The 14410-nt window shown below is 38.3% G+C and overlaps 1 protein-coding gene across 6 annotated transcripts in view; it reads left to right on the plus strand.

Annotated features, from left to right (window-relative positions):
- Positions 1–14410, plus strand: part of GALNT11 (polypeptide N-acetylgalactosaminyltransferase 11) — a 118853-nt gene that overhangs the window by 77409 nt on the left and 27034 nt on the right. For all 6 annotated transcript variants that reach the window (XM_077150665.1, XM_077150656.1, XM_077150701.1 and 3 more), the window contains one exon: positions 14204–14308. In XM_077150665.1, the coding sequence (XP_077006780.1) occupies positions 14204–14308 (105 nt within the window). The remainder of the gene's footprint in view (positions 1–14203; positions 14309–14410) is intronic.

Consider the following 14410-nt stretch of genomic DNA (forward strand, 5'->3'; position numbering starts at 1 on the left):
TCTTCCAGGCCAAGGGGATAGATAGTGTAAAAGCTTTAAACTGGGAAGGAAGATCGTGAATACGTTTTGACATTGGGTTCAGGATTCTGAGTCCAGGAGTCCAGTGGGGCTGGAGATGGCGGCAGAAGGCTCTTCATGCAGGCTGAGTCTAGAGAGATAGAAGAACATTGTAGGCTGTGATAAGGAGTTTGGCGTTATTTGAAAGAACCATTAAAATGAGTGCTTCTTTTTTTTTGGTGGGTGGGTGGGAATGGGGAGGCTGAGAGTAATGATCAGATTGACTTTTTAAAAAAATCAGTGTGAGGAAGAGAAAACATTCCATAATAAACTTAATATGGTATATACTTTTATTTATGTCAACTGTAGAATTTCTATTTATAATCTATTTTTCTCCAGTTTAGCATATATGTTACATTTAATTATGTATTATCTTATTTTGTCCTTGTTTATGCCTTTTGTTCTTATTTCCCCAATTTCATTTTAAGGTTCTTTAGGGCAGGGATATTTTAATTTCCATCCCTACCATAGTAGATTGGAAAACATATCTTCAGCTAGAATTTCTGCTTGTCATTGTATGCCCAAATTTCCTATAACCTTATAGTATCTTTTTTTAATTGTAAAGTACAACATATATACAAAAAAGCAATAAATTTCAAAGGATTCTTTAACAAGTAGTTATAGAACTATAACTTCAAGTATATAAGACTTCAGTATTTGGTATGGGTTTCAGTTTCACAATTTCAGGTCTTCTAGCTTCTCTAAGACACTGGAGACTAAAAGAAATATCATATAATGATTTAGAAGTCATACTCATTTGTGAAATCTTATCATCTGTATTATAACTCTTCCTTCTCCTTTGATCCTTCTCCCAGTCTTCAGGGGTATTCTGTCTATGCTCATTCTAACTTTTTCATGTTGGTAAGGGGTGTTGACAGTATGGGATAGGGGGATGGAACTAGTTGATGTCCTTGGAGAGGCTGGCTCCTCTAGGATTCAGAAGTTATCTGGCATAGGAACCATCTGGAAGTTGTAGGTTTCTGGAAAATAATCTTAGTGTGTGAAACTTTTGTATAATCTCAGACACAGTCCCCTAGGTGTTCTTTAGGGTTAACAGAAATGGTGTTGGTTGGAGTTTGGCAAACTGTAGCAATTAGCAGTATCTAGCTGAAGCTTGCATTAAGAGTAATCTCCAGAATAGCCTCTTTTTTTTTTTTTAATTCAAACATCATCTTTCATGAGAAACATTCAATGTGTTCTTCTAAGATCAAGGCAAGTTCCTGCTATATTCACCACTCTTATTTGTCATATTTACTGTATCCCCCATACTTATGCCCCATATTTACTGTATGCCCCAGTAACTCAGTAAGCCAAGAAGAAGAAATAAAATTTAAAGACTGGGAAAAAATCCAAAACTGTCATTATGTATATATGATAGTTCATACAGGGAAAATCCAGACAAAACACTGTCTACAATTAATAAAAGTTTGTCAAGGTTGCTAAGATTCAAAATTATTACACAAAAATAAGGAGCAATACATTTTAGAATATGTACTTTTTTTTTTTACTTTTTAAAAGGGAAGTTTAATAAGTTGCAAGTTTACAGTTTTAAGGCTGAGAAAATATCCCCATTAAAGCAAGTCTATAGAAATGTCCAATCTAAGGCATCAAGAGAAAGATACCTTGGTTCATGAAGGCCGATGAAGTTCAGGGTTTCTTTTTCAAGTGAGAAGGCACATGGCGAACACAGCCGAGTTTCTCTCTCATCTGGAAAGGCATATCGTGAACATGGTCAGGGTTCTTCTCTCCTCTGAAAGGGCACATGGTGAACACAGTGTCATCTGCTAGCCTCTTCTGGCTTCCTGTTTCATGAAGCTCCCTGGGACGCAATTTCCTTCTTCATCTCCAAAGGTCTCTGGCTGGTGGACTCTGCTTCTTGTGGCTATGCTGTTCTGCTCTCTCAGAATCATTCTCCAAAATGTTTCCTCTTTTATAGAACTTCAGAAACTAATCAAGACCCACACAAATGGATGGAGACAGGCCTCCAGCTAATTCAGCTTAACAACCACTCTTTTTTTTTTAATTATCTTATTTTATTTTTTAAATGCCAAAAAACAAACCATTAAACAAATGCAAACATTCCTATTTTGATCATTCCGTTCTACATATATAATCAGTAATTCACAGTATCACCAATACTTGCATATTCATCATCATGATCACTTCTTGGAACATTTACATCTATTCAGAAAAAGAAATAAAAAGAAAACAGAAAAAAATTTATACATACCATACCCCTTACCCCTCCCTTTCATTGATCACTAGCATTTCAAACTAAATTTATTTTAACATTTGTTCCCCCCATTATTTATTTTTATTCCATATGTTCTACTCATCTCTTGACAAGGAAGATAAAAGGAGCATTAGATACAAGGTTTTCACAATCACACTGTGAAAGCTATATCGTTATACAATCATCTTCAAGAAACATGGCTACTGGAACACAGCTCTACATTTTCAGCAGTTCCCTCCAGCCTCTCCATTACATCTTTTTTTTTAATTTTTAAAATTTATTTATTAATTAAAAAAATGAAACAAAATAAAACAACATACATAATCAGTAATTCACAATATCATCACTTAGTTGCATATTCATCATTTCTTAGAACATTTGCATCAATTCAGAAAAAGAAATAAGACAATAGAAAAAGAAATAAAACGAACACAGGAAAGAAAAAAAAAAATCTATACCTACCATACCCCTTACCCCTTGCTTTCATTGATCACTAGCATTTCAAACTAAATTTATTTTAGCATTTATTTCCCCTATTATTTATTTTTATTCCATATGTTCTACTCCTTTGTTGACAAGGTAGATAAAAGGAGCATCAGACACAAGGTTTTCACAATCACACAGTCACATTGTGACAGCTCTATCATTATTCAATCATCCTCAAGAAACGTGGCTACTGGAACACAGCTCTACATTTTCAGGCAGTTCCCTCCAGCCTCTCCATTACATCTTGAATAACAAGATGATATCTCCTTAATGCATAGGAGTAACCTCCAGGATAACCTCTCGACTCTGTTTGGAATCTCTCAGCCATTGCCATTTTGTCTCATTTCCCTCTTCCCCCTTTTGGTCGAGAAGATTCTCTCAATCCCTTGATGCTGAGTCTCGGCTCACTCTAGGGTTTTTTTCAATCCCTTGATGCTGAGTCTCAGCTCATTTTAGGATTTCTGTCCCATGTTGCCAGGAAGGTCACACTCCTGGTAGTTATGTCCCACGTAGACGGGGAGGGTGGTGAGTTTGCTTGTGTTGGCTGGAGAGAGAGGTCACATCTGAGCAACAAGAGAGGTTCTCTTGGGGGTGACTCTTAGGCCTAATTTTAAGTAGGCTTAACCTACCGTTTGTTGGGTTAAGTTTCATATGAACAAACCCCAAGACTGGAGGCTCAGCCTATAGCTTTGGTTGTACATACTGCTTGTGAGGATATCAAGAATTCAACTTGGGGAAGTTGAATTTTCCCCCTCTCACCATTCCCCAAAGGCACTTTGCAAATACTTTTTTATTCACTGTTCAACTCACTCTGGGATTTATTGGGGCATCACTCTGGGCAAACTAACAAAATCTCATGTCGTACTCAAGGTTCCGTGCACTTACAGTGTTCAATTAAGCTGTCTACATAAGTTATATTAGGAAATGCACTAGTCATAATTTTGTATGTTTTTTTATTTAGAGGATCATCAAATATCAAGTACTAAAAAAGAAAAAATTAATTAGGAGTAAATCTCATTAAAAATTCCAAATAAGTTACAGATTATATTTAAAAATTTGGGTTAATGAATCAACAGAAATATTATACACAAGAATTAGAAGAATCGACTTCCGGGTCAAGATGGTGGCTTAACAACGTGCGGATTTTGGTTCATCCTCCAGAACAACTACTAAATAACCAGAAACAGTACAGAAAAGCTCCTGGAGCCACGATAGTGACCGGACACACAGCATACCCCAGTCTGGACCAGCTGCGAGCACCCCCCAGAACTGTGAATTCCCAAAGCTGTGGCAGCCAGCGCCCCTCCCCCACAGGCTGCTTCCCAGAGGGGAAAGGAAAGGACTTTACCAGCAGCAGGGACTGGGCACAATCAAACGCCAATTGTGGAACTAATTAACAAATTCTGACTACTAAAAATAGGCCTCCAGCTTAGATGAACCTGATCAAAGAGGAGGTTGCTCATTTTTGCCCCGGTGCCAAGGGGGCAGGACTGACAGTAAAGGGGGAAAAAAAAAAAAAGGAAACAGAGGATTTTGTGGCTGTGTATCTACAAAGGCTTGACTTCCTCTGGATACAGCGGCAGGCCTTTTCAGGCTGCAACTGCCCCAGGCATAGGCAGAAGTGAGCTCTTTTGGGGGCTTATATGGAGCTTGTGCCTTCCCCAGGGGAGGGGTGAAGCCCCACCCAGGTGGAATCCCTCCATCAAGGAATTCAGACACAGGGCTTGGTAATTTGAAGTCATTAAAACCAGCCTACAACCTCTCCTCTGTCTCCACCACGCCCTCCAGCAGGGAGAGTTTGCCAAAGTTAAGGTACTGCATCATCTTATGCTGGTGGGACCTGCAGTCAGACAAGCACCACATACTGGACAGGATAAGAAAAAGAGTCCAGAGACTTCACAGGAAAGTCTTTCAACTTGCTGGGTCTCACCCTCAGGGAAAACCAATGCAGGTGACTCTTTCCTCCTGATAGGAGGCCAGTTTGGTCTGGGAAAATCTGGCTGGGGTCTATAATATCTAAGTAGACCCTCCTAAGTGTGTGTGGGGGAAAGGGACCACACAAGCAGGGCAAGAAACAAGACAACAAGAACTGAAAAATTCTCCTCTGTTAAACAAAACTTGAGCTAAAGGTCCAGATAAAGCTGAACGGAATGTCAAAGAACAGATAGACAACAAATTCATCCAGCAAGAAAACCCTAGATAAAAGAAGTGAAAGCAATCTCCAGAGTAAATTAATTAAGGTAATTAAATGCCTAGACACCAGCAAAAAATAAACCACACTAGGAAAATTGAAGATATGGCCCAGTCAAAGGAACAAACCAACAATTCAAATGACATACAGGAGCTGAGACAATTCAGAATGTACGAACAGACATGGAAACCGTCATCAAAAACCAAATCAATGAATTGAGGGAGGATATAAAGAAGGCAAGGAATGAACAAAAAGAAGAAACTGAAAGTCTGAAAAAAGAAATCACAGAACTTATGGGAATGAAAGACAATAGAAGAAATGAAAAAAACAATTGAAACCTACAATGGTAGATTTCGAGAGAACATAGGATATCTGAACTGGAGGACAGAACATCTGAAATCCAACAAGAAACAGAAACTATTGGAAAAAAATGGAAAAATATGAGCAGGGACTCAGGGAATTGAAAGACAATATGAAGTGCATGAATATACGTGTTGTGGGTGTCCCAGAAGAAGAAGAGAAGGGAAAAGGAGGAGAAAAACTAATGGAGGAAATTATCACTGAAAATTTCCCAACCCTTATGAAAAGCTTAAAATTACAGATCCAAGAAGTGCAGGGTACCCCAGAGAGAATAGATCCAAATAGACATACTCTAAGACATTTAATAATCAGAATGTCAGAGGTCAAAGAGAAAGAGAGGAACTTGAAAGCAGCAAGAGAAAAGCAATCCATCACATACAAGGGAAGCCCAATAAGACTATGGGCAGATCTCTCAGCAGAAACCATGGAGGCGAGAAGACAGTGGGATAATATATTTAAATTATTAAAAGAGAAAAGCTGCCAACCAACAATTCTATATCCAGCAAAATTGTCGTTCAAAAATGAGGGAGAAATTAAAACATTTTCAGGCAAAAAAATCACTGAGAATTTGTGACCAAGAGACCAGCTCTGCAAGAAATACTAAAGGGAACACTAGAGACAGATACAAAGACAGAAGAGAGAGGTGTGGAGAAGAGGGTAGAAAGGAGGACTATGAGTAAAGGGAAAAAGAAGGAAAAATAGATATGACATATAAAATCCAAAAGGCAAAATAGTAGAAGAAAGTACTACCCATGCAGTAATAACACTGAATGTTAATGGATTAAACTCTCCAGTCAAAAGACATAGTCTGGCAGAATGGATTGAAAAACAGGACCCATCTATATGCTGTCTCTACTCAAAGGACACGAGGCCAAGGACACAAATGGACATTTACACACCAATGTTTATAGCAGCATTTTAAACAATTACCAAGAGATGGAAACAGCCAAAATGTCCATCAACAGAAAGTTGACTAAACAAACTGTGACATTTACATAAGACGGAATATTATGCAGCTGTAAGACAGAATAAAGTTATGAAGTATGTAACAACATGAATGGACCTTAAGGACATTATGCTGAGTGTGATTAGCCAGAAACAAAAGGACAAATACTGTATGGTCTCACTGATATGAACTGACATTAGTGAATAAACTTGGAATATTTCTTTGGTAACAGAGACCATCAGGAGATAGAAATAGGGTAAGATATTGGGTAATTGGAGTTGAAGGGATACAGATTGTGCATCAGGACTGAATATAAAAACTCAGAAATGGACAGCACAAATTACGTAACTGTAATACAATTATGTTAAAACACTGAATGAAGCTGCATATGAGAATGATAGAGGGAGGAGGGCTGGGGCATAAATGAAATCACAAAGAAAGATAGACAATAAAGATTGAGATGGTATAATCTAGGAATGCCTAGAGTGTATAATGATAGTGACTAAATGTACAAATTTAAAAAATGTTTTTGCATGAGGAAGAACAAAAGAATGTCATTACTGCAGTGTGCTGAAAATAGATGGTACTTAATATTTTAAAATTTCAACTAATGCATGAGACTAAAAGCAAAAAATGTTTATTTGGTACAAATCTATACTTTGACTAGTGCATCTCCTAATATAACTTATGTAGATAGTTGATTGAACACCTTAAGTACATGGAACTTTGTATAGGACATGAGATTTTGTTCGTTTGTCCAGGTGATGCCCTGATGAATCCCAGAGTGATTTGATCAGTGAGTGGAAAAGTATTTTGCAAAGTCCCCTTTGGGGAATGGTGAGAACAGGGGAACACTCAACTTCCCCAAGTTGAATTCTTGATATTCACACAAGCAGTGTGGACAACCAAAGCTATAGGCTGAGCCCGCAGTCTTGGGGGTTGTTCATATGAAACTTAACCCCACAGAGGATAAGTCAAGCCTACTTAAAATTAAGCCTAAGAGTCACCCCCAAGAGAACCTCTTTTGTTGCTCAGATGTGGCCTCTCTCTCCAGCCAACACAGCAAGCAGACTCACCACCCTCTCCCTGTCTACGTGGGACATGACTACCAAGGGTGTGGATCTTCCTGGCAGCATGGGACAGAAATCCTAGAGTGAGCTGAGACCCAGCATCAAGGGATTGAGAAAACCTCGACCAAAAGGGGTAAGAGGGAAATGAGACAAAGTGTCAATGGCTGAGAGATTCCAAACAGAGTCGAGAGGTTATCCTGGAGGTTATTCGTATGCATTAAGTAGATATCACCTTGTTATTTAAGATGTAATGGAGAGACTGGAGGGAACTGCTGAAAATGTAGAGCTGTGTTCCAGTAGCCATGTTTCTCGATGATGATTGTATAATGATATAGCTTTCACAGTGTAACTGTGTGATTGTGAAAACCTTGTGTCTGATGCTCCTTTTATCTACCTTGTCAACAGATGAGAGGAACATATGGAATAAAAATTAATAATAGGGGGAACAAATGTTAAAATAGATATAGTTTGAAAGGCTAGTGATCAATGAAAGGGATCAGTAAGGGGTATGGCCTGTAAAATTTTTTTTTTCTGTTTGTTATATTTTCCTGTTGTCTTTTTATTTCTTTTTTGGAATTGATGCTAATGTTCTGGGACATGATCATGATGATGAATATGCAACTATGTGATGATATTGTGAATTACTGAGTGTATGTGTTGGGAATGTTTGTTTCTTATAATTTTTTTTAATAAAAAATTAAAAAAAAAAGAATTAGAAGAATCAGCATCAGAAAATAAGCCAATTCCTTCTAAATTGGATTAGACAATGCCAATTACAATGAAAAATTCTCATATTTCGAGGAGTTGGAACTTGGTGAGCTGATTTTAAAATTTGTTTCTGAAGGTGGGCCACAGTGGCTCAGCAGGCAGAGTTCTCACCTGCTATGCAGAAAACCCAGCTTTGATTTCTGGTGCCTGCCCACGCAAAAAAAAAAACAAGACATTTTGTTTCTGATAAGATGTGTTCTTGGGCTGGGGATGGGTGCGGCTTGAATTAATAATTATCAGGCATTTAAAAAAAAAAAGCTGTAGTAACTAAAACAGTATAATGTTTGTATACAAATAAACAAACAGTTTAATGAAAGAGAATGCCCAGAAAATAAAAAACCTAGACAAATGTGGAAAATTAATTTCTGACAAAATTGAGCCATAAGTTCATGTAGGAATGAAATGATTTTTTTTAAGCAATGAAATGACTTTTTAGTACATTTTAGTAGTACTGTTGCTTGTCCATATGGGGAAAAATTATACTAGATCCTTATCTTACATTAAACACTAAAATTAATTCTAGATAAATTAAAGAAACAGTATCACATTAGAAAACAATATAGAAAAATATTTTTGTGGCCTCAGAATAGTGAATTCTTAAGACAATATTCAAAAAGTTTAAACTATGTGGGAAAAAGCTGATGCATTCAAATATTTTAAAATTAAGAACGTCTCATAATGAAAAGGATACCATAAAGAGAATCAGAAGAAAAGCTATAATCTGGGATATGATTTGCAACACATATTATTCACGAAGAATTTTTGGCCAAAATATATAAAGAACTCGTATTATCTGAATAAGAAAATGCCCAACAACAAAATATACCCCCAAACTACACAAAAGAACGTGCCTGGAAGAGGTAACCAGAATGGACAGAAAATTTCAAATTAAAAACACAATGAGATATTATTTCATATCATTTACACTGGTAAAAATTTAAAAGTCTGAGAGTAAGAGTATTGGTTACAATGTGAAACAACTTCAATACTTTTACACTTTTGGCCAGAGTATAAATTGATACAATTAGTTTTGAAATAAACTTATTAGTATGTACTGTTGATCAAGTACATACCCTAAACCTCTGCAATTCTAATCCTATGTAAATATCAGGTATATGTGCCAGGAGATGTGAAGAAACAGTCTCAAGGCTCTAATTCTGATAGTTCAAAACTGGAAACAATCTATATTTCCATTGTCATTCAACAGAAAGGATAAATGATTGTGGTATACTCAATACAGTACTACATGATAGTGAAAATGAATGGATTACAGCTATATACAACACTGTAGTTGACTCTCAAGAACTGCGGAGCAGGAAAACTAAACTGCAGAACTGATTCCATTTATGTAAAATTCAAAACAAGCAAAACAAAAATCATTGGTTAGGACTTCAAAGATAAGCTTTAAAAAAATGATTACTGCAAGTAATTCACCAAAGTATTCAAAGAGCAAATAATTATGTACTGTCAAACAATTGGATGATAGGTTATAAAATTAGTGGCAGTTTCTTTCTTGACCCTTTAATCGTAGGTTTAAGAGTAGTAGGTTATCAACAGTAACTTATTGATATGTTATTCAAAAGAGCTAGGATTTATTGAGCTGGATCAAGTTGCTGCATCAAGAGCTTTCCAAAAATGTTTTCCTTCTGTCTTGTAATTGTTTTACCTTTACTGATAGTCTTCCTTTCTACACTCTTCTCCACACCTCTCTCTCCTGTCTTTTCATATCTGCCTCTAGTGCTCCCTTTAGTATTTCTTGCAGAGCTGGTCTCTTGGTCACAAATTCTCTCAGTGATTTTTCGTCTGAAAATGTTTTAATTTCTCCCTCATTTTTGAAGGACAATTTTGCTGGATATAGAAATGTTGGTTGGCAGTTTTTCTCTTTTAATAACTTAAATATATCATCCCACTGTCTTCTCACCTCCATAGTTTCTGCTGAGAAATCTATGCATAGTCTTATTGGGCTTCCCTTATATGTGATGGATTGCTCTTCTGCTGCTGCTTTCAAGATTCTTTCTCTTTGACCTCTGACATTCTGATTAGTAAGTGTCTTGGAGTATGTCTACTTGAATCTATTCTCTTTGGGGTACGCTGCACTTCTTGGATCTGTGATTTTAAGTCTATCATAAGAGTTGGGAAATTTTCAATGATAATTTCCTCCATTAGTTTTTCTCCTCCTTTTCCCTTCTCTTCTCTTTCTGGGACACCCACAACATGTATATTCATGTGCTTCATATTCTCATTCAGTTTCCTGAGTCCCTGCTCATATTTTTCCCTATATTTTCTTTTGCTTGTCAGATTTCAGATGTTCCATCCTCCAGTTCACTAATCCTATCTTCTACCTCTCAAAATCTACCATTGTAGGTTTCCACTGTTTTTTTCGTCTCTTCTATTGTGCCTTTCATTCCCATAAGTTCTTTTATTTGTTTTATCAGACTTCCGATTTCTTCTTTTTGTTCATTCCTTGCCTTCTTTATATCCTCCCTCTATTCACCGATTTGATTTTTTTTTTTTTTTTTTTTTTTTTAAGGGAGGAAGGGAAGGAAAGACAGAGAGAAGGAAGGAAGGATGGAAGGAAGGAAGGGAGGAAGAAAGGGAAACATCTTTAAACATTTTCTTGTTTTATTATATTTTGTTTGTTTGTTTGTTTTTTACATGGGCTGGGGCCGGGAATCGAACCGGGGTCCTCCGGCATAGCAGGCAAGCACTCTTGCCCGCTGAGCCACCGCGGCCCGCCCGATTTGATTTTTGATGAGGTTTTCCATGTCTGTTCATATATTCTGAATTACTTGTTTCAACTCCTGTATCTCATTTGAATTGTTGATTTGTTCCTTTGACTGGGCCATATCTTCAATTTTCCTAGTGTGACTGGTTATTTTTTGCTGGCATCTAGGCATTTAATTTCCTTAAGTAGTTTATTCTGGAGATTGTTTTCACTTCTTTTACCTAGGGTTTTCTTGCTGGATGAATTTGTTGTCTGTCTGTTCTTTGACATTGAATTCAGCTTTTTTTGTACCACTAGCTTAGGCTTTGTTTAGCAGAGGAGAATTTTTCACTTCTTGTTTTCTTGTTTCTTGCCCTGCCTGTACCGTGCCTTTCCCCCCCCACCCTTAGGAGGGTCTCCTTAGGTATTATAGACCCCAGCCGGATTCTCCCTGACCATACTGGCCTCCTATCAGGAGGAAAGAGTCACCTGCATCAGTTTTCTCTGAAGGTGAGACCCAGCAGGTTGAAAGACTTTCCTGTGAAGTCTCTGGACTCTGTTTTTCTTATCCTGCCCAGTATGTGGCGCTTGTCTGCCTGCAGGTCCCACCAGCATAAAATGATGTGGTACCTTTAACTTTGGCAGACCCTCCCTGCTGGGGGCATGGTGGAGACAGAGGAGAGGTTGTAGGCTGGTTTTAATGACTTCAAATTACCAAGCCCTGGTGTCTGAATTCCTTGAGGGAGGGATTCCACCCGAGTTGGGCCTCACCGCTCCCCTGGGGAAGGCACTGGCTCCAGACAGGCCTTCAAAGAAGCTTGTTTCTGCCTATGCCTGGGGTAGGTGCAGCCTGAGAAGTCCTGCCACTGTATCCAAAGGCAGCCAAGCCTCCGTAGAAACACAGCCACAAAAACCTCTGTTTCTCTTTTTTTCCCTTTTTCTATCAGCCCTGCCCCCTCGGCGCCAGGGCAAAAATCAGCAGCCTCCTCTTTGACCAGGTTCACCTGAGCTGGGGGCCTATTTTTAGTTTTCAGAATTTGTTAATTAATTCCACAATTGGTGTTTGGTTGCGCTCAGCCTCTGCTGCTGGTGAAGTCTCTTTCCTTTCCCCTCTGGGAAGCAGGCGAGGAGGGTGGGGTGGGGAACACCGGCTGCGGCAGCTTGGGAACTCATGGTTCTGGGGGTGGCTTGCAGCTGGTTCAGCTGGTCCAGACTAGGGTACGCTGTGTGTCCTGTCACTGACGTGACCCCAGGAGCTGTTCTGTACTGTTCCTGGTTATTTAGTAGGTGCTGTGGAGGACGAACTAAATCCCATACCTTACTAAGCTGCCATCTTGGCTCTGTTGATCTTGTAATTCCAGAATAGCCTCTTGACTCTATTTGAACTCTCTTAGCTACTGATACCTTATTTGTTACATTCTTTCCCCTCTTTTGGTCAGAAAGACATTGTCAGTCCCACCATGCCAGGACCAGGCTCAACCCTGGAAATCATGTCCCACGTTACTAGGGAAACATCCCACATAGTGGGGAGGGTAATGATTTTACTTGCAGAGTTGGGCTTAGAGCAAGAGAGGGCACATCTAAACAACAAAAAAGGTTTTCTGCAAGTAACTCTTATAACTATAGGTAGTCTTAAGATTCTTTGTTTCAGAAATGTTTCACAAGAGCAAGATCAAGGGCTTGGCCTATTGACTTGGGAGTCCCTAATGTTTGAGACAGTATCAGGGATTGCCCTGGTGGGAAAGTTTGATAGTTCCATATTTTTTTCTCCAGTCCCTCAAGGGACTTTGCCAGTACTTTTTATTTGTCTGCCCAACCTACTCTGGGATATATCCACCTATTACTTTAAGCTAAACAAAAGTATAAGTGCTTATTCACATTCTGGGCTCCATGTGGTTAGATTGTTAAATGAGCTGTCCAGACACGCTCAGTTAGATTATGTGCCACTGAAAATTTAGGTTTTGGACAAAAATATAGGTTTTGGACAAAATAAGACCCTCTTCCTTTGGTCTTATACAGTAGGTGAAATTCTGAAATACAGCCAACATTATCCTTTATCCTGTATTCTGATTTACCTTAGTCCTAACCAGATCAGCTTCATTCTTACATCTAATTGAAGCCTGATCTCTTTTTTAATTTCTGTAACAGTTTTACCGTTGTTGTATGTGGCAGGGCTGCCTTTCACACCTACAGGACTTCAACTCTGAGTCTTAGGTATTACACAGGTACCCAGAGTTCCAGGGAAATACCAGCCTATACATGTATAATACAACATCTCAAAATCTAGAAATAAGATTCACGACTCTGGACTAAATGTGACTGCTATAAGAATTTACAATTTAGGCCCAATGTTCTTATAAGTATTTTCTAGAAGAGACTATGCAATATTTGCTCTATTGGTTCTGGCTTATTTTGCATCTAGTATCCCTGTTAGGTTCATTCACTTCTTTGCATGCCTCACAACTTTGTTCCTTTTGGTAGGCACACAGTATTCTGTATGTATCCACCACAGTTTGCCTCTCTGCATTGCAGTGTATCCTTCAGCCACTTCCATCCATTGTGCATCATGGATAATGTCCAAAGTAAACAATCCATGCCTTTTATTATCCTCACTTAGTTCTACAGTCATCATCATACTCAATTTTAGACAATTTTCATTGCTCCAAAGAGAAAAATAACAGATAAAAACACACTCACCCAATAGAAAATCCAAATCTGCCCTTAACTCTTGTCCCTCTCCCTGAGTTTTTTACCCCAGGTATTACTGTGGTCCTTGGGACATCTTCCTGTTAAATATGGGCCATAGCATGCAGTAGTAGTTTTCCCTCTACACCCCTCTATTATTGATTCTTTGTACATGATTCATACCTTTGAAGTAGTTCATGTAAGAACTTTTATTTGTAGTGTTAATTGGTGGGATAGAGGGCTTTATATAACCTTTCAATCATGTTCACCTTCAGTAATGGCAGTGTTACTTATAAACCCTCTAATGAACTGCCTTCACTTCTATCAATTCTCTTACATTTAAGTTCAACCTCGTTAGGTAACTATTCACCCTGCTCTAGCTATCTATCTGTAGTTCCCCTATTCTGTATTATAAGCCTCTGAGTTTACTTTTACCAGGGCCATAGCAAAATCATGCAGTATCCATCCTTTTGTGTCTGGTCTGTTTTACTCAGCATTATGTCCTCAAGGTTTATTCATATTGTCGTGTGCTTATCTTTTTACGACCCTTAGAATACATACCACTGGAAAAGTTTTTTATGTTCTTCTGGAAAAATATTTTTATATTTCATCCCAATCTTCTTTTTTAAGCATTCTGAAACTTTTTCTCATGTTAGTATTGCTTTGCATGCTGAATTGTCAAGAGCTCTCTCTTCTTTTACAGCTTTATCATCTCCAGACCAACAAATGTCTGGTGGCACAAGGTCGCCCAAATCAGAAGGGAGGCCTTGTAGTGCTTAAGGTGTGTGACTATAGTGACCCAAATCAGGTAAGTGATACTTGGGACTCATAGCCAATCCTCAGAAATTAAGTATTTATGAAGGAAAACAGCCCATAATAACTCCAAGGAGTGAGAACCTGAGATATTTAA

This window comes from Tamandua tetradactyla, chromosome 1 (assembly GCF_023851605.1).
Source record: "Tamandua tetradactyla isolate mTamTet1 chromosome 1, mTamTet1.pri, whole genome shotgun sequence".
Taxonomy (NCBI): Eukaryota; Metazoa; Chordata; class Mammalia; order Pilosa; family Myrmecophagidae; genus Tamandua; species Tamandua tetradactyla.